Source organism: Neovison vison, chromosome 2 (genome assembly GCF_020171115.1).
Source record: "Neovison vison isolate M4711 chromosome 2, ASM_NN_V1, whole genome shotgun sequence".
NCBI lineage: Eukaryota > Metazoa > Chordata > Mammalia > Carnivora > Mustelidae > Neogale > Neogale vison.
This window is the reverse complement of record NC_058092.1, coordinates 175,368,248-175,388,270: the sequence shown is the minus strand read 5'-3', so window position 1 is coordinate 175,388,270 and position 20,023 is coordinate 175,368,248. Positions and strand designations below refer to the sequence as shown.

At 43.1% G+C, this 20,023-nt stretch overlaps 1 protein-coding gene across 26 annotated transcripts in view; it reads left to right on the top strand.

The window, feature by feature from the left end:
• Nucleotides 1–20,023, top strand: part of ANK3 (ankyrin 3) — a 667,998-nt gene that overhangs the window by 329,338 nt on the left and 318,637 nt on the right. For 21 of the 26 annotated variants that reach the window (XM_044239577.1, XM_044239576.1, XM_044239575.1 and 18 more), the window contains exon 1: nucleotides 4,403–5,107. The exons of 4 other annotated variants lie outside the window; for them this stretch is intronic. In XM_044239577.1, the coding sequence (XP_044095512.1) occupies nucleotides 4,994–5,107 (114 nt within the window). In that variant the 5' untranslated portion in view covers nucleotides 4,403–4,993. Of the gene's footprint in view, nucleotides 1–4,402; nucleotides 5,108–20,023 lie in introns of those variants that run through there. One more of the 26 variants, XM_044239585.1, reaches the window with a different exon arrangement.

The following is a 20,023-nucleotide window of genomic DNA, read 5'->3' as shown; positions in this document are numbered from 1 at the left end:
GAGGTCAAGCCATCGAGCTGGCTGGACCATCTCCTCCAGGGATGACGGAGGGCAGACGGAGCATGGACACGGACAGGCCCGAGGCCAGCACTCACGGATGTGAAGATGCTACCCCACAGGGTGTGGGAAGGACCACCAGTCTTTCAGTGTGGTCTAGCAAGTCTTTTCTTTTCTTTTCTTTTTTAAGATTTTATTTATTTGACAGAGATCACAAGTAGGCAGAGAGGCAAGCAGGGTGGGGGGGAAGCAGGCTCCCTGCTGAGCAGAGAGCCTGATACGGGGCTTGATCCCAGGACCCTGAGATCATGACCTGAGCCAAAGGCAGAGGCTTAACTCACTGAACCACCCAGGTGTCCCTCTTTTCTTTTCTTTTTTCTTCTTTCTTTCTTTCTTTCTTTCTTTCTTTCTTTCTTTCGCACTTCATGTGTCTAATCTGAAAATGAAGACGAATCTGTGACTATGAGTTGAGAATTTTCCAGGGTGCTTTTTCTGTCACGTATAACCATTGACAGGTTTAGTGCTTGTTTTCTTTCTTGTTCCCCACGTTGTTCAGAACCTGCTCAAGGTCTCTTGGCATCATCTTTATCTAGGATGCCAAAATTAATGAAATGACGATGGATCCATTTTTCTTTGTGAAGGAAAAATATTTTGACTCGTACGGTGAGCCTGCTCTACTTCTGAGAAGACGGAAGTGGGTGCAGCACGAACAGTTTTCATTCCATCAAAACACACACTTCGCTCATTACCGAGAACTCGGGGTGGGTTTGGGACGGTACAGCCTCCCCGGCGGGGGAGAACACTCTCTTCATTTGTTTTCTTTCTGTTTTCCGTCCTCCATTTTTCTTCACACTCCCCATCTTCCCCTTCTCCACATCACCGTGTAACATTTTTTCCAAAGGGCACTTTTACTGTAACTTCAAAATGACCAAGAGACAGTATCCTCTTCATAGATCTTGCGTACATTGTTCGTGTGTCCACCTAGCTCACCACTGTGGAGACATGATCTAGAATGACAACCAGAGGGGTCAAGTTACTAATTGGCTGAAGTAATAGAGTTGATCTCAAAATCCTGGCAAGGTGTAAGGAACTTCACTTAAACTGTGAAGGAAAATCCCCCTCACTGGCATCTCAAGCCTGTAAAACATCCTAATGAGTTGACTTGATGTTGTTTTCAGTTGGTCACAGATTTTTGGTTCCCGGATTAGAAATTATTTAGGATCTAAACGTTATCCCCAGTGCCAAGCTAGAAAGTTTGAGTTTTACTTTTTTGTACTAGTTTTATGCTGTAATGCTCTGAATAAAATTTGTCACTTCTGATAAGAAATCAGGAATTATTTGGGGCAGAATCATAAGGAGAGTTTTTGATATAAGTTCTGGTAGCTAAGGTCCAAGCAAGGAAAAGGCCAGGACTCCTCCTTGGTGCAGGATGCTGGGTTTTCAGATTGCTCGGCCAAGCTGCCTTCTGCAGGAAGGGTAGGGGGACATAAAGCTGGGTGCTAGGATACCATGCCTTCAGTTCCTCCAAGTGGCTTGCTGTTCTATTGATTATCACTGCCTTTCCTATAGGACATAGCCAAAGAAGGATTTCTGCTAGTAAGTCTGAAAGATCACTTTTACTTTATTTTTGAAAGGATGCTTTAGGAATTCCTGTAGCTGGAGCTTTTATTAAACCAGAACAGATTCCCCTCCCCCTGCTTCCCTAGAGAGAATGTCTTAAGAATAGTCTTTCTTTAACTTTCAACAGCCTTGAAATTCCATGCCCAGGCCGTCCTCATCCTGTGTAAATTCTGTCTAGTACATCCTCAAGGCCAATGTCAAGGAGTGGGACTGGAGAAGTTCCCCTGTATGTGAGTGGTAATTGATGCAACCGAACCCTGCATTTCCTTCCTGTTCTCAGACACTGGCCACCCTGCTCGGAGACACACTCTTGTACCTGCTGTGCCCTCCGTTTTCCTTGGAAGATTCATACTAATTCTGTAACCTTACAAAAGAGAGCAAACTCTTGAGACTTAAGTGGAAAAATTTTATGAATCTTCATAGACTTCAGAGACTCAAGTTTTTAAAAATTATTTTCATGTTTAATTTTCAGCTCTTATAAATAGCTTGCTTTCTAGAATTATTGATAGAACTGTCAATTCAGGTTGGGAAGGGAAACGCCTAGTATTTGTGGCTATCATGCTTAAATGCCTGTCAGGATGTAGGCTGCGTAGGGAGAAAAGAACTAAGACATTAGCAGTATAACAGTCAAAATCACAGACCCACAGGGCTGCTTTCCTTGGTGGTATTGCTGTTTAAAGTTCTTCTGGCTTAGAAATGGAGAGCATGTGTAAGAAAGAAAATCTAAACAAGCCTTAGAATTTATTTTGGATGGGTTAACAACTTACTGAGATACTCCAAAATCCAGCATAACACAAAATGTATGTTATGGCAACATTAAAGTTGTGATGGATTCTCAACTTCTGAGTAATTTGGGGGAAACAAAGAATGATCCTAGTCTTAAAAAACACCTGTGGCCTGTTTTACTAATTTCCAACAATGCTTTGGCTGATAGAGATCAATGGGAAAGTATAGCTTTACAGCCCCAGCCAAAGAGGTTACTCTGATCAGGGATACTTAGAAATATATTTTAAAGTATCACTAATGTCTATAAAGGAAGAAAAAAAAGGTCCAGGAGCCGGTGGGAAATGAACCAGTTTTGTAACTGGCTGTTCTCTTCAACTTGCTGAAAATAAGGAAAGGAAATTGTATGAATTTTCTTCAAAAGTACAAGGTATTTTATATAAGGAGAGACTATACAAAAGTTCTAATTTTTATTTTTTTTCCTCCATCCCACCTATTCCTATTACAATAAAAAAAATTATTCTGGGAGAAAAACCACTTATTTTTATTACTAAGATCCAACTGTGATTTATCACTTTTGGATCTGAGTCTCATTTCATTCCCCTCCTTCATTTTCTCCTCTGTTTTGTTAGCTGATGGATTGGTAGGCAAGGGAGAACCTTTCCAGACGTCTTTCTTCCTGGAGATGGTTTGTGTGGGGAAGCAGCCCATGAACATCAGTGCACGCCGTAGGCCCCCAGCGCACGCAGTAGGCCTCTGGGAATGGTTTGACCCACATGATTTTCAAATCGTTCACATGGAGTCACAGGGAGAGGAGTGTGAAATCCACTCGCAGCAGGTCCGGAAAGCCATGCGCCTACCATCTTTCTCTTCCCATTGCCTATCACTGCCCACCAGAGAGTCAAGAAGCCCCCTACAGGGGGGATGGGGAGGAAGATCTTTGATCTCCAAGTCTGAATGTCGTGAGTGGCTGTTGTTTGCAGGAGCGCTCACACTGGAGGTTTTTTGTTTTTTGTTTTTTTTTAAGATTTTTTTTTTTTAAGATTTTATTTATTTATTTGAGAGAGAGAGTGAGAGAGTATGAGAGGGGAGAAGGTCATAGGGAGAAGCAGACTCCTCATGGAGCTGGGAGCCTGATGTGGGACTCAATCCTGGGTCTCCGGGATTGGAGGTTCTTTATTAAGCAGTCGAACAATAGCTCCAGAGAACGCCAGCCGGCTCTTCAAGCGGCACCTTTGGTCTTCTTGCTCCAGCTCTCATGCATGTTAGCCGTCAGCCCTGCAAAGCCAAAAGGACTGATCTCTAAAGTTACAGACTTCTTGAGTTGGAAGAAGCACACGGCCTCATGGTATTGAAAGCAAACATACTAAGTCTTTCCAGTGGAACATTATCTCCATCCGCACTGCCCCCCATTCCAACCCCCACCAACTCCGCTCATTTTCCTGGTGCATTTAGGGTTTCCTACAAGGGCTCAAGTGTTTTAGGTCCATCCAGTGTACCATTCAATTCAGCCATTTCTTGCTAAACCCGTGTGAATCCCCTATGTGTATACATGATTCCTGACTTAGGTCATTTCTTCTGGTGTGTGTCCTGGCAGAAGCCACCACAGCAGGCTCAGAGAGTGACTGCTGCTTCACTTCTCCATCATGAATATTCAGAGGCTGCAGTCAGCAGGGACTCAGGTGGCAAAAATAGTAAGGTGATTGAAGCAAACCCTAACATGAAGCCAGATCTCCATGTCAGTGTCTCCGAAACCCTGATCTCTGCCCAGATTACCCATCCTCCGACCCGTGGACCACATGAGAGGAGAGTCCTGGGGAACTCCTCTGAATCGGGCATCTGTTCCATACACCAACATGCTCACGTCTTTCTGTATGATGTGTTGTAATCAGCGTGTTGTTTTTAAAAGACAACAGGCCCTTCTGTAGTCCTCTCCCACAAAATGCATTTAGGCCCATAGTTCAGCATAAAGGACGCACTGTTGAGACCAGCAATGCATGCATTGTTTTCCCCTGCAATGTGGTCAGGATCTCCATAGCGAAATGTAGTGCATTTTGTGAAATCTTATTTTATGTGTTTTGTCCCCATCAGCAGTTAAAACTCAAGTAGGAACGGCTCCATTCTATTACGGGTTAAATTATGCTCGGTGCAGAACTAGTGGTGATGTATAAATTGCAGCTCTGTCTTTTTTTCGAAGGATTCTAAAATAGGTTTTCAGAATTAGTACTGGATTTTCGCTCCTGCATGTGTGGTGACTCTGGATTTTCTCCCTTCAGAGAAGCATCCTTTGCAGCATTCCCCCTTCCGAGGAATCACTTAGACACTTCCAGCTGGTGGCAGGGGACACAGCCATAATACAGCTTCCTCTGTCCCAGCTGTCTTTCTCACTACGATAAATGCATTACGATGGCCGCACTCTCGTGTAAAGGTTCAGGTGCAGGACGGTGGAGGATGAAGTCTGGGAACCGTCTTTGGGGTTTTTAAAAGCTTCAGCTTCTACAGCATCTTTTGCATTTTGCATGTCTTCCTGCTTCTGGTCAAAGGTTTCTCTCCAGTGATTGGAATGCTGCCGTAAGCCTGGCTAAAGGTGCCCGAGGAGATCACCTTCTAAGAGGAAGCCCTGCGTGCTTGAGAAGCTCTTTTTAAATGCATTATGGCTCATGCAGCTTCCCAGTTAAAGAAAAACAGGGATTTAGAAATCAATGCTGAAGAAGAGACTGAGAAAAAAAGGAAACACCGCAAACGGTCCCGGGATCGGAAGAAAAAGGTAGTGGTCTTTGCCAGAGCATATATCTTGCCTGGCATCTTTTTGTTTTAATCTCCTCCTGGCGTCTATTGGAGGCAGGAAGGGCTGTTTTCACGTGCTGTGTAGGGGATAAATTGGGAACAGATGATGAAGCCCACCGGTGGACCCCGGCCGCAGGACAGGCGAGGCAGGGGGAAGGCTGCATGCCGGGTGGGGGGTGATTGCAGGGCTGATGCGGAAGGTGCGCCTCCTCCTCCTCGCAGGGGCTGGGGCACGCCGGCATGACACAGAAAGGTGTTGCCAGGGAGTTAAAAGTACTTTCTTCCTGGCCCCATCAAGGTTAAACGGACTTCGGGGACGGGAGTTTGAGGGAGAGGCCGGAGAGCCGGTTTTTGGACTTGTTAGAGGTCTTGCTCGTGGAAAAGGAGGTTTTTGGGCGAGAACTACTGTCACTTGTGTGCATTTCGCGGGCAGATCTGTGACCTTAAAGACGGAGCAGAAAAGTCATTTCCTGCTTCGCTTCCCCCCACCCCTTTCTTTCCTCTTGCCTCTTATTTCTGTAAGGTGCTGCTAGTTAGCTTGTGCAATGGAAATAAGCTGCCAGAAATAACTTTCTTTTGTTACGTGAAGCTAAAATCACTGAGGTTTGTTTTTCTCGGCTGGGGGAGAGGCATCATCCTGAATGCAGGAATTCCCGTGGCCCAGCGGGGACCTGAAGCCTTCCTCACTGATTGCTTCTGATTAAAGCTTAGGCATTGATCATCCCCAGCTGATATTCTAAGGTGGCGGTGGTGGGGAGGAGGAGGAATATTCTAGGTCAGTGGTGTTTTATTACCACCTGAGAGTACTTACTGAGTGTTCAGTGGCTGTGCCCTTAAATATGACTCCTAGGTACCCTGTGGAGATTGAGGGCCCAAAGCACTTTCCCTCCATGGCAATTAATAAAAACTGACTAAAACTCTGTGATCTGAATACGAAAGTCGGGTCATAAAGCATTTTTATGTCTCTTTGTGAGAATTCCCAAGGGAAAGATAATCTTAATTCGCTCTGAGCAGTGATGCGTGTGCCTTGTAAATGACACGCAGATTTCATCCACATGTGCCTCTGCTCAGGGGTGATGGGGTATATTTTTGGTGCCTTTGCCGTTTTCTTCAGGGTTAGGATCTGGAAAAAGAGCCTCTCTGCCTTTTGTTACGTGGCAGATTTGACGAGATCGGGTTTGGAGGGCTACAGTTGCTTTGCTGCAAGGTGGTCAATATAGAACATTCCCCCTTCAATATTCTTGTAAATAAACTTCTTGACTGCCTTTTTACAAAAGTACAGACTCAGAGTGCATGTTTCAAAGCCTTGCACAGCAGAGTTATGGAATTGCCATATTTGGCTAGGTTCTGGTCTAATTGTACTGTGCCAGGTTGTCTGTGGGTAGGTCACTGTTGAGTGCCCCCTCTCCGCACATCTTTGCCCACTCCCACAGTGGTAAACTGGCTTCTAAGAACCATGGGGGAAGGTAGGTGTGTTTGTATAAAGATACAACGTCACCGTTGCCGTTCCGACTCTAGAAGCGTTGTTGGCTGAACCAGCCTTATGCAGCACAGTTTCCTGTGGTGATGACAGGCCTGCCGCCTTGGGGCCTGGGCCCCTGTTTGACTTGGAAGCAAAATCGGGAAGGAGTAAGGCAAAGGGAGCTTCTGGACTCACTGAGCTGAAGCAAATGCTTTGTGGACCAAAGTGCTTTGTTATGAGTACAGCAGAGTCTGTCCAGTGTGAATCTCTTAGCAACCAGAAGGGAACATGGAGAAATATCAATATCGCTATGTCAATGTGTAAGCAGATTTAAATGTTTTGTTCTCAGGACAGTCACAGAGTTGATCCAGAAAGTGGCTCGGGGAGAACACTTTCATTGCCGTTGTACTTCTAGATGCGTGACATAGTACGATATGTATATTCCCTCTCAAAGATACATGTATTTCAGGAGATTTAAGTATTCCCAGTCTAGTGATTTCAGGGACTACTTTCAAAATATAAAGTCAAGATCACGTGACTTTGAAGACATAATCTAGATTCTTTTTTCTGTTGTAGAGCATATCTACCACTTACTCTCTATAAAGTGAATTGTTTTGACTTGGGCTTTCCTTTTTCTTTTTGTTCCTAAAGATCCTAATTAAGGCCCGTGGGTTACTTTGCTCTGTATTATAGGTCCCATGTCGATTGGAAAAGCTGCTTTTATATACTTTGCAGGTTATTATGGGATTCATTGCTCTCGCTCATATGTAGAATATCCTGTAGGACCTTTTAATTACATCAAAGTAATAGTGAGTAGTCTCCTAAAATCACAAAATAGGAAAGCTTAAGAAAAACATAAAGAGTATCTAATTTGTAAAATAAGGAATTTGGTTCATGGTACCCATGCAGTTCAGGTCTGAGCAAGCTCAGGGTAAACCTTTCCTGATTTTCTCCATATGATGTGACATCACACAGTATGGGACATTACTAAGTATTATAATCAAATCATAATATGTGCATAAAATGAACACTGCATTCACATTTCATCAGTTTTTTTTTTTTAACCCACCTTTGGTCTGTTAAGAATGTTGATAACCATGAATAAGTGATTACCAATCAAAAAAATAGGAAACTTCTAGGAATTTATAATGCCTTGCATTTTAATAAGGATGTGTTTTATTCTTGCTGTAACAAGTTTAGTGTCAAGAAAAAGATCTTTCTGTTGTTAAAGGATACACACCTGAATGGATGAACCCTTAAACTTTTTATCACCGGTTTTTCTGACTTAAAGCAAAAAAAAAAAAAAATAATGATAATAATAATCCCAAAATCTTTTCATGAGTATTTTGTTAAAAAGTTGCTTTTTATTACATTATGAATCTTCCTCATGCAGACTTTCCCATTGCTCTTCCCTGATAGATTTTCCCCTTCCCTCTCTTCTTCTCCTGATGGGCTGCTAAGGCTGGCCATGAGTGGCTGGCATGCCTAAGGTAGATGGAGGGTCTTTGGGTGTGTTCATATATAGGCTCCGTGCCCTGGCTGAGCAAGTTGCAGAGAGGAACTCTTTATATCCTCTGCACTGAGCAAGGTCCTGACCCATGGGTAGTGGTCAGTAGGTGACCTAAGCTACTACCATGGGTTCATGAGGGCTAGTCACAAATGCTCTCAGGCCCACACTTTTCTTATTGCCTCTGATGGGGAATTACCTACGTATTTTGCCTTCTCTCCATGTAAACTATAAAATACATTTCAGTGATGTGGGGTATTATGAGAATTGACCTTAACTTATTCAATAGTTTTCTTAATGTTCACCAGTATGCTTGTATATATTTATACACCCTATGACAAAACAAACAACTTTAAGGTGATCTAAGGAAATGTACACTAAAGGAAACATTTGTATATGTATCACTGACATAGGATAATATATACTGGGATAAAGTGACAGTTAATTTTATGATTAATATCTTTTCTAATTATTGATGTCAGACTCCTACAGCTACTCAGTGGTAGAACAGGAATAAATATTCATTGCTTCATTTTTGGATTCATGCAGTTGGTCAGCAGACGTTTATTGCGTGACTTCTGTGGGTCTGGCATGGCATCTGGTGGTGGAGGCAAAGCTAAAGGAGCCAGAGAGGCAACATTCTAGTTGAGAGAGTCTAGCAGAGAGAGGAGAGAGATCCGAGCACCATTAATCCCCGTACATAACACATGGAAAGGGAGCCACAGGAGCCCACAGGAAGACTCTCAGTTTAACCCAAATGGGCTCAGAGAAGGTTCTTGGCGAAGCTGAACCTTGGAGGAGGAGTGAGCAAGATAGGCAAGCAGGAGTCCCATGCCCAAAGTGGTGGAAGTAAGAGGGAACATTGGAGTGTGTGAGAAAAAACATAAATAAGGAGCAAAGAGGACAGGCCTGTACGGCAGAAAGGGGAGCTGGAAAAGCAGCCCAAAGCCAGGTCCTGAAGACTTTGTCTGGGGCTGGAAATCACCCTCTCGAAGGAGAGGGACTCGAACCAACTTGAACGGTCGTGGTAGGCAGGGAAACCAACAGCTGCATGATCTAGAACCATCCCTCCGGTGGCCGTGCTGCAGACAGCCGGCGGGCTGGCCGTCCGGAAGTGCTGGTGGTGATTCAGGAGTGAGAGAGGCTGAGGGGCTGAACCCGGGCAGAGACTGTGACAGTGGAGAGGGGGTGTTGCATCCAAGAGATATTTAGGGGAAGACTCAACAGAACTTGGCAGTGGACTGGACGTAGGATGTGAGAGGGAGAGATCGGATTCTAGCGTAACTGCCAAGTTCCTGGCTTGAAGCGGAAGATGAATAATTAAATTTCCTGGATCCATGTCTTTTCTCCCAGGACATTTGTTGACCACTTAAAATGTACCAGGTAGGATTTTAAATTGCTTTGTAGGTGGAGGCTCACTTAATCTTTACACAACCCTACAAAGAAAGTATTTTTATCATCCCCATTTTACAAATGAGGAAACTGAGGCATGAGCCCGTGAAGATGTTCCTGTACTGCTTAGTGGTACATCTAAGATTCCAGCATGGAACATCTAACTCTAGCTCATGCTCTAACCTACAACACAAAACAGCATATGTAATTAATATTTTCACAGCTGTGTATCAAAATGGACTTGATTCAGAGAATCTTCTAAGCGATCAGCTACTTCCTAGACACTGGGAACCTCAAATAACCAGCGTTATATCTCTAACTAACCAACTGCAGTATGAGCAGGGTGTCTGGTTTCTTCTCCTCTGTTAACAGGCTTTTTAGAAAGATTTATTTATTTGAGAGATGGGGAGGGGAGAACACGAACAGGGGAAGGGGCACAGGAAGAGGGGAAGAGAGAGAATGTCCAGCAGACACTCTGCTGAGCATGGAGCCTGGCATGGAGCTCAGTCCCACGACCCACGACCATGCAATCATGACCTGAGCCAAAATCAAGAGTCAGGTGCTTGACCGACAGAGCTACCCAGGTGCCCCCCATCCCTGCAGTAGATTTTAGTGTTTTATCTGAATAATTTCTTTTTTAAATTTTGAAAATAAATGGACAGTCACCAACACCAGGACTTCACATCCTCAAAGACATGTTGCTATAGCCTCGTGGTGTCTTAGGTGATTACTGTGTACCCAGGGATGTGCGACCTGAGTGCTATGGATTGTTCTACTATTTTTTCCTCACAGCTTCTTTATGAGACTTCTTTATGAGCCCTCCCCATTTTTTAAATAGCTAAATGAAGACTTAAAGAGAATAAATAACTTGCCTGTGGTCATACGGCTCATACCTGTTGGGTCTACACTTAATCTTGGGTCATAAGCCCCATTTGGAATATGTATTTAACCACTGGGCTTATTGTTTTGTTTTTTATAAGATTTTATTTATTTATTTGACAGAGAGAGAGACACACAGTGAGAGAGGGGACACAGAAGAGGGAATGGGAGAGGGAGAAGCAGAACAGGGAGCCTGATGTGGGGCTCAATCCCAGGACCCCATGATCATGACCTGAGCCAAAGACAGACATATAATGACTGAGCTACCCAGATGCCCCACCGCTGGGTTTATTGTAATAAAAATCTGGCAGTCTCTTTTAGCATTGAAACAATGTAGAGATTTGAGAATGAATTTCAGGAGACATAAACAATTGAGTATTACCTCTTGCTATAGATGCTTGGTGCTTCCTGACACTTACAGACCTTCTCAATGCCTAGTTTCCTATACAGCTATGGCACCCATGATGCAAGATGCCAGGCAGGGGGAGGTTTGGGACTAAAGTGATTGGATCTTTGAGGGAGAGGATTGTGTGTACCTGTATTAGAGAAAGGGAGCCTACTCTGTTTCCTGCTTTGCTGAGTTTGTGGATTCCAGATGTGTACAGAGTCTAATTTGTCTGTCAGCATCCTTGATATTCTGCACTATAATCATGAGCTCCGATGAGACTGTGAGCCCCTTGAGGGCAGAGCTGGCATCATATCATCTACTACCAAACTGGGGCTTGTGGAGTAGGTAGTGGATGGGAGGGAGGTGGACAGATGAGAGGCGGTATCACGCAGTGACTAAGAGCATGGACTAGAGTAAGCGTGTCTGAGTTCAGGTGCTAGCGCTGGTAGCTAGTGTGACCTTGGGGAAATTATTTAACCTTTCAGTGCCCCAGTCTTTTCACCTGCAAAATGAATATAAAAATAGTACATACTTCTGTCACAGGGTTGCAATGAGAGTTCAGTGAATTAGGTTTAGAATGGTTGCTTGGCAGAAGCAAGGGCCACATAGTTGTAGTTGTTGCTTTTGTTATTGATACTCATAAGGAACAGAAGAGGGAATGGACTGTTTCCAACCCGAGCCTTTAAAGATTGTGCCAAGTCATTTCACTGAAACCAGGCAGGTCAGCTCCCTAGGAGCACAAGCAGCTGCTGCCCCATCCCCACACTTCCTCCATTTGGAAGAAGATGGATGGAACTCATAGAAAAGTTGTAAGCCTTTGTCCTTTCACATTCTGTGACATTTAGGAATAAGGAAACAATTGAATAAAACGTGTCTGCTGATTGGTTCTCTGTGCTCTCTATTCCTATCATGATACATTTTTTAATTCTCAAAGTCATATGTTCATTAAAAAAAAACTTAACCTTTCTTGTTCTTGATCAATTACCATTATAATCAGTGCAAGATCATGTTATTCTAAATTATACATTTATTAATGTCTGAATATGTTATTTAAGATGTTGTTAGTTTTGTCAGCAAGATTCTATAGCTATTGAACTGTTTCTTCATACTCTTCAGGTTCGTGGTCTTTTCTGTCTCTTGATTTGCCTTTGACAAGGTGATAGAGTCCTGTGTGTATGTGTGTTCTGTTGAAACTCAATATGGAAAAACGTTTGTTTTCAATAGGTATGCTTGTGGATAAAGAGGATTTGGTAGTGCTTTATAATTTTTGTAGTTATATTATTCGAAAAAAATTCAACCATAACACATTTTACCAGTATCTATTCATTTAATAAAAATGTACTGTGTACCTACATTGTGCCTGTCACCATGCTGGGGACGGGTAATATAAAGGACCTGTAGGCCCATCTACATACTCTCCTTTTTTTTTTTTTTTTTTTTTGGAGATTTTATTTATTTATTTAAGAGAGAAAGAGAGCGTGAGAGGGAGGAAGGGGGAAAGGGTGGGAGAGAAGCAGTCTCTCAGCAGGGAGCCTGATGGGGGGCTGGATCCCAGGACTCTGGGACCATGACCTGAGCCGAAGGCAGATGCTTAACCAACTGAGCCACCCAGGTGCCCCTCCCTGCTTTTTTTTTCTTTTTAAATATTTTATTTATTTACTTGACAGAGAGAGAGCACAAGTACGCAGAGAGGCAGGCAGAGAGTGGGGGGAAGCAGGCTCCCTGCTGAGCAGAGAGCCTGATGTGGGGCTCAATCCCAGGACCCCAAGATCACGACCTGAGTCAAAGGTAGAGGCTCAACCCACTGAGCCACCCAGGCACCCCTAACATATAATATATTATTTGTCTCAGTGGTACAAGTCTGGAATAATCAGTTTTACACACTTCACAGCACTCACCGTAGCACATACCCTCCCCGATGTCCATAACCCAGCCACACTATCCCTACCCCCTGCCCCTGGCAACCCTCGGTTTCTTTGGTGAGATTAAGAGTCTCTTGTGGTTTGTCTCCCTCCTGCTCTTTTATATTCCGCTTGTACTACACGACACAGGTAGGAATGAAGGACTAGAGGGATAAAAAAGTAGATTTTGGGGGGGCTGGGTTATGCTAACACTATGCCAGAGTGTTATCCACATGTTTAGAGGCTTTAGCCTGAGCTGAAGTTTGCTATGTAACTTGCCTTGGTCACAGAAATAACTGGTCTTGGAATCAAGCTCTGCATGGTTCTAAGTCCTTGCTTGGGCTATCAGAACCTTTGTAGGATAGATTTTTTTAAAGCAAAGTTCTTACTAATACACATCTGCGGTGAATTCTTATGTGGTGACAAGAATAATCACTGTGGGAATGTTAAAAGTTATTTAGTAGCTGAAATTTATAAATTATTTATCTTTCACTGCAAAATGTAAATATTGTTTAAATCATTACACTTAAATTAGTGTACATTTGAATTAGTACTTATTTATTTTAAAGATTGTATTTATTTATTTAAGAAAGATAGATACAGTGAGAGACAGATCAGGAGCAGAGGGGAAGGGTAAAGGCTTGCCCTTTGGCAGAATGAAAGCAAACCAGTACCATCACCATGGGAGAGGAAGGGTATGTGGACTGTGTGGAAAAGAATGGGAACAGAGAATGTGTCCATAGAGGGTTGGAAGTAAGTCCAATTGGAAGCCAGTGACAGTAAAATGTTCATAAGCTCTATGAAGGTATCCCCCAAAACTTCATAGTTTCAATACTACCAACAGCATTATTTTATCCTAGTGAAGTACGGGTTTCTAAGAAACCTATGCAATTGAAGAGGGTAGGAAAATACGGTAAATTTTGTTAAGTAGAGGATTAAAAACAATAGAGCAGTTAAGCAATATGGAGAAAGTTGTGGGGAGGGGTAAGGGTTAAAAGCCACAGTGATGGAAAGAATGAGCTTTGGGCCTTGGTAAGAATTCGTATCACAGGTGCCACTCATTAGCTCTGTGGCCTTGAACTAAATTTCTTTGGGTTTCAGTTTCCACATTGTTCAAACCAGGATGTTAGTCCTTTACTTGTGTACATACTGTAAAGAGTAGAAATGCTGTAAAGGCGTTTTGCCAGGTTCCTGGCATAAAGGGAGAAGTTAGCAAGGGCTTCCAACCACCCTTCCGTGGAGCATGGGCTCTCACATGTCAACCGGTGACCGGAGCCAAGAAGCAAATGGACGAGCTGAGTAAACGAGGGAATGCTTTCAAGGACATTTATACCTAGCAAACACTCAGAAAAGTATTTGATGGAAGAAATTTTACTAATAAACTGGTATCCTCAAAAAGTCATTTGAGCCCAGCAGTTCAGTTCTTTGCAGACTTTTTTTTTTTTTTTACAGCCCTCAGGGAATTAAATCTGTCATTTTGAGAAATACTTCCAAAGACTCATATGTTAAATACATTTTTCCATTCATTAACACTATTATTAATTAGCTTCTCTCAGTAGTTTAGTGCTAGGCTAGGTAGATATTAGAGAAAGCTTAAGAATCATACGTACAGATAGAGGAAGTATCAGATGAATTCTTTGAACAAACGAACATTATTTTGCAGACTTGAGCATAAATGTTGAAATATTTAGAGGGAGGAAAAGTATTTGACGGGGGCTGAATGAAAGCAGTCTTCCCTGGGTAGTTTATGTATTTATTGAAACAAAAACATTAGCTATGCAATACGTCTATAAGATCTCTACGCTTCAATACCAATCAGCTCTTCACCCCCACTAACTACTGTGGCCCCCAGAGGTATAGCACAGTTTCAGGGTCGTTGGGGACCTAGGGAAGAGTGAATGATCTGGCCAATGTGGAATTATCACCGTCTGTACCTGGTTTCAGATGCCAGGGCGTTCTGTGGACTGTCTTCCTTCCCAGCGCACCCCCTTCTCTCTCCATCTCGCAGACTGCCACTTCCGACGGCCCTGGCAGTTTGCAATCAAACACAGCATGTTAGCCTGCCCTGGACCAAATCGGCCCGTATCGGTAACTGCCACTTAGAATTACCAGTGTGTTCAGACACCCCTCTTCACCCTAAGCCGAAGAGAAAAAACGGAACCTGAAACCTGGACATCTCTCATTAGACATTTTTGTGGTAGACTCTCAGCGATTTTTCACTTTTCAGAGAAGGGCAGTACAGAGCGATACCTAACAGCAAAAGTATATGGAGAGGAATTTACCTTTTCTTTTCTTTCATTGAGCTGTAAATTATTGAGGAACTAGAATGGGCCAGGCACTCTCTGGAATGATTTCAGTAGATTATGACTCTGCTTCATTTTCCTTTTCTTTCTCTCTCTCTCTTTCTCTTTTTTTTTAAGATTTTTACCTATCCATTTGACAGAGAGAGATCACAAGCAGGCAGAGAGGCAGGCAGAGAGAGAGAGGAGGAAGCAGGCTCCCCATTGAGCAGAGCCTGACGTGGGGCTGGATCCTAAGACCCTGGGATCATGACCTGAGCCGAAGGCAGAGGCTTTAACTCACTGAGCCACCCAGGTGCCGCTCTGCTTCATTTTCATGCATGCGTGGTATTATCCTAGTTCTCTGGATTACGGAAGGCCCATTCTTGAACATTTCAGCAAGCCCAAAATTGCATGGTTAGTAAGAGTAAATCTGGCGTTCAGACCCAGGTAGGTCTGATTCTCCCATCCTTGTGCTTATTACTTACTCACCTCTCACCCCCCCCCCATTCCCTATCAGATGTGGATCACTTCCAACACACCACTGAGAGCACCATTTTCCCAGAACATTGGGCTCCATGAGATGACTTTTTCCTGGACCATGAGATGCTAGGCCCCCTCCCCAAAGAAAAGGACACAGTGGGGGGGATAGACAGTGGGAGGGTGATAATTATGGATAAATAATTTGATTTTCACGTCATACATTTACTTGAAACGCAGCCTACCTCAAGAGAATCATAGTTATATTAATGGTAAAATAAATGTGAATACAGTTCATTCCCACAATGTTTGTATTTTTTGAAGGTAAACGGTGAAACCATTTTGTGTTGGCTGATGTTGTGGTTTTTGAAATGAGTATATTCCCAGTGTGTTGTGTTTCATGCTTACTGTTTTTATAAGAAAGCTGTTGAAGAAGCTGGTTTTAAAGAACTCACTCAGGGACTCAAAGCAGACTTACTTTCAGAGGCTAAATTAGAATCAAAAAATAATTTGTAGAATGGTAAGAAGTTAGCACTAACATTAAAAAAGCAAACAAACAAACAGAAACCCTTCTTGAGCTGATGGCACTGACAAATGTTGGAGGTGAGTCACTGTGGGCACTGCCAGTTTTTCAGCTAGGGGAGCAAAGACCTCTTTGGCCTTCCAAGTGATACTCTTTCTTTTTCTATTTCCTTGACAGTAAGGGCAATGAGTAAAAAGCTCAAATTTGGGAAAGGGAGTAGGCAAAAATTGAAATCTCAAAAAAATGGATTGATTATTTGGAAAAGATGACTTTAGGCTTTACTAGCACACTTGAGTTTGAATCAATAGGGACCCTGCTTGCAAAGTTAGGCTCCATTTACAGTAAAATAATTGGCAGGTGCGAAAGGCTGTTCTCTCGGTTAATAGTTCGTGAACCTCTGAGTTAGATGGCTTTATTCTCCTTTTCTAGATGAGCATATTGAGACTCTGAAACCAAATTTAACAGTAACCGTGAACAGACAGAGGCAGAATTTGAACCCTCTTCCCCCTTTCACTATTCTGTTTATAGATTATTCACTGTTCATGTCAGATTCTTACATTTGGAGAAAGCTTTTACTTACATTTTTCATTATTTTCTAAACAGTATTTAAATCATTTTTATGCTTCCCCATTACCAGTGTTATTGTTCATTTGTTTTATGTGACAAATACTAGATACGAAGTGCTTTTTAAGTAATGATGCATGACTTAAACCTGTATTTTTATCTTCAGATGTTACATGGGGACGCTAAGTATTAATGCAAAGCACAGAGCAATTTTGAGTCAGGTAAAAAATCATAGTTGACCTCGGTACTGTGGATTTACCATTGTTTAGGGAGGCAGCTGTTGTCAAAACCATAATCATGAACAATGCATTTTGTTTTCTGTTAGTCCCCAAAATGCCCAGTCTCGTCATTCCTAGCCACATTCTTATGACCTAACTGCTTAGGGGTGAATGAGAGAGAATGTGCCAGAAGGTTCTGAGGTCACCAAATCCCCAGCATCCCCTGTTCCCCCCCTGCCTCTTCTGTAAAGACGTGCTGTCCCTCTGTGCAGTGGTTGGTCACTGCAACCTGATTCAGTAACATAATGAGTGTATTTACTTAGCTCTGTCAACACTCAAAATACGTTTGCCTGCCTTGAAATAAGAAGATAATCATATTGATGTTGAAAAATGCTGGAGGCTGTAAATTTTTTCCTTTGAAGAATGGCCATTGTTAAGGATCCCTGCTTCACTCTACCTCTTCAGCGGGAATCGTTCTTCGCCATCTAAAAATAAATGGTTTTGTTGTACACATTCCTTCTAGCCACATTTATTCCGAAGAGAATTAATATATTAATACCGGTGATCCAGGCATATGAATCTCACACATTCACTCGTCTTCATTAGTGTGGAATTAACGAGCCTGGTAATCCTCCCCAGTTCTAGTCTGTGATTCATTTCAAAAGGTTTGGACTGTACCGCATCTCCGCTGATATTAGGTGCTTGAGGGGTCCACGGATACATCAAAACAGGTGTTTTCCCTGCCGCCTGTGTTGTGACCGGGCTAACAGGAGTCTGGTCTTCCGCAGATGCTCAGCGTGCTTAATTTAAGGCAGTCTCACTTCTTCCCACTCCGCCGTGTGTGGATCCAGTTCCTGGGCTTTGTCAGAGCTCTCCACTGGAAAGCTTGTCTCCACCGGTTGGTTGTAACTTGATTTTACATAACATGTTTCAGTGGATTTTCTATGGGATCAGATTAAAATAATTACATAGCCACCCATTTGGCATCTGATAGGCATTATCTTTTTGTTTTCTGGTGGATTAGTTAGGGTTTTGTTTGCAGTGTCGGGAAGGGAGAGTGTTCTTAGGTGCATTTGGCATTCTCGGCTTTGACCTGCTTTCCTCGAGCTGCTTTGCAGCTTTAGCAGGACCTAAATTATTAATGCGATCTGCGCTGTATCTGCATAGACGGCTTAATCCAGCCTTTTTTCTTTTTTTAAAGTGCTGCTGGGGATCTCTGAAATTATAGGAAAATTGATTTTTGGAGGCTGCGTGGAATGAGGAATGGGCCTGGGTGTGAGCCCTGGAGTCGTGGAGGCTTGGGTTTGAGTCTGCTCACTGTCCCTTCTTTGCTGCGTGGTCTCCAGTCGGTTACTTAACCTCTCTGAGCCTCTGTGCCCTCATCCACAATAACACCCAAGTGCAAAGGATGTTGTGAAGACAGAATTAAATTGAACATGAAGTGCCTGGCACAGGGCAGTGATTCAACCAATGTTAATTCCTCCCACTTCCCTGCTCTTTTCCTCTTCCCCTCGTCCACTTGGAAGAAACGAGTTTATTTTATGCTGAGTTTATTTAGGGAGAATTGTCAGTTAAAATGAGGAAGGTAAATTCACTGAAGGTCATTCCAAGCAGGGTCAAAAGTAAATAAATGCATGTGTGTATGTGGAGAAAAAGACATATTTATCTAAAATGCAATATTAAGAATTATACATACATGTGCATATGTATGTATGTGTGTATGTATATTGGATATATTCCAAATATTTATTATTTGTATATATTCTACATAAGGTGGCTAAATCCAAAGCCAAATTGCGATTACTTTCTAATGAGAAAGAAATGGGGTTTCTGGAGAGAACAGTGAACGTGGTGGCGGGTGTAAGAACACTTGGGTTCTGGGCAGGTGCGAAGGCTTTGCCAGGATGGCTCAGTGCGGCTCGGGCTCCTTCCGCAGCAGCGCTCTCCTCCAATGCAGGTTCTCCGCAGCTTTTCTACACTGAGTGAGAAGCCAGTCCTTTTCCCCCTGGGTACACCTTAATGGATTTACCTCTGTCTTAAAGGTCTCCCTCTGGCAGCTGCTCATTGACTCCCAGAGTGAACTCTACTTGGAGGAAGCTAGTCAGCGAAAGTTCTGTTTCAGCGGCTCTCAGAGACCGTCTGTGACACGTGTTTCCTCGGGACGATTGCACAGAAGTAGACAAAACGTGGGCAGATAGGTGTGCTTGGTAAATATTACTGTCCAATCAGAGAAGACTTCTTCCAGAGCTTTTGACAGCATTTAATACCTGTTTGCCACCTCTATTTCCTGCTTGATTACTTGTCACATCCCAGGGCATTCTGGCAGTCCTCTTACCTTCGTCCTTCCCACCATGTGAATAATTGATGTACATTGTAGACGCGACATGCCACACAGGGAGGCTAAGGTCACCCAGAGAAAGCATTACTGTTACCATTTTGAAATAGGTTTTTCCAATATTTTTCTAAGCATGCATATACTTAATGTCTTTTTCGCTTGCCTTCTGTTTTCTTCCTTTCTTGCTATTTCCTCTTCTTCCCCCACCCCCAAATTAATGGAGATAATGATGCCACCTCCTCTTTTTTTTGCCTCATTTTTCCCATGAAACAATGTAATTTGAACATTATGTTCATGTCAGTAAGTATAATTTTGTAAGGTTTTTAATGGGTCTATGGTATTCCACTTTATGGATGAACCAAAACGTATCCAACGAATATCTTATTTTGCATATTTGGTTCCTTCCCATTTTTGTTATTGTAAAAAGTGGTGCGAAGGACATTAGGACTTCATTTTTTTCCATACCTAAAGGGTTCTCACTTTCTACTCTTCTTATTTCTGGCAACTCCTTAGCCGAGCACTCTTGGTCCTTCATTCTAAAGTCAGAGCGCCGTGCACCACCTCGTTTTCCACAAGTACGCTAGTTGACCTTACTTGTCTTTGAAGGAATGGGCTTTCCATTTCCCAGAGCACACACACCCCGCTATCCCACCACGGGCTTGGTGCTTGGCTGACAGCAGGACCCACCCTCCCCCATTCTCCTCCTGCTGGACGTCGTTCCTTTCCTCTTATCTGCTATAACTCTTTGTATTTCTTAGTAACCCATATGGAGCTCTAGTCCTTTGTGTATGAAGGTCTCTAGATGAAAAAAGTCCTAAGTCTTGATTTCTTACGCGATCGGGCGCGTTCAGGGTGGTATGGCTGTGGACTCCTAAGTCTCGATTTCGAATCTTGGCATGGCCCCGAAGTTTGCACCTTCAGCTGCTCTTTCCTCGGCTGTTGCTTGTTGAGGACCCTGACACGGCGCG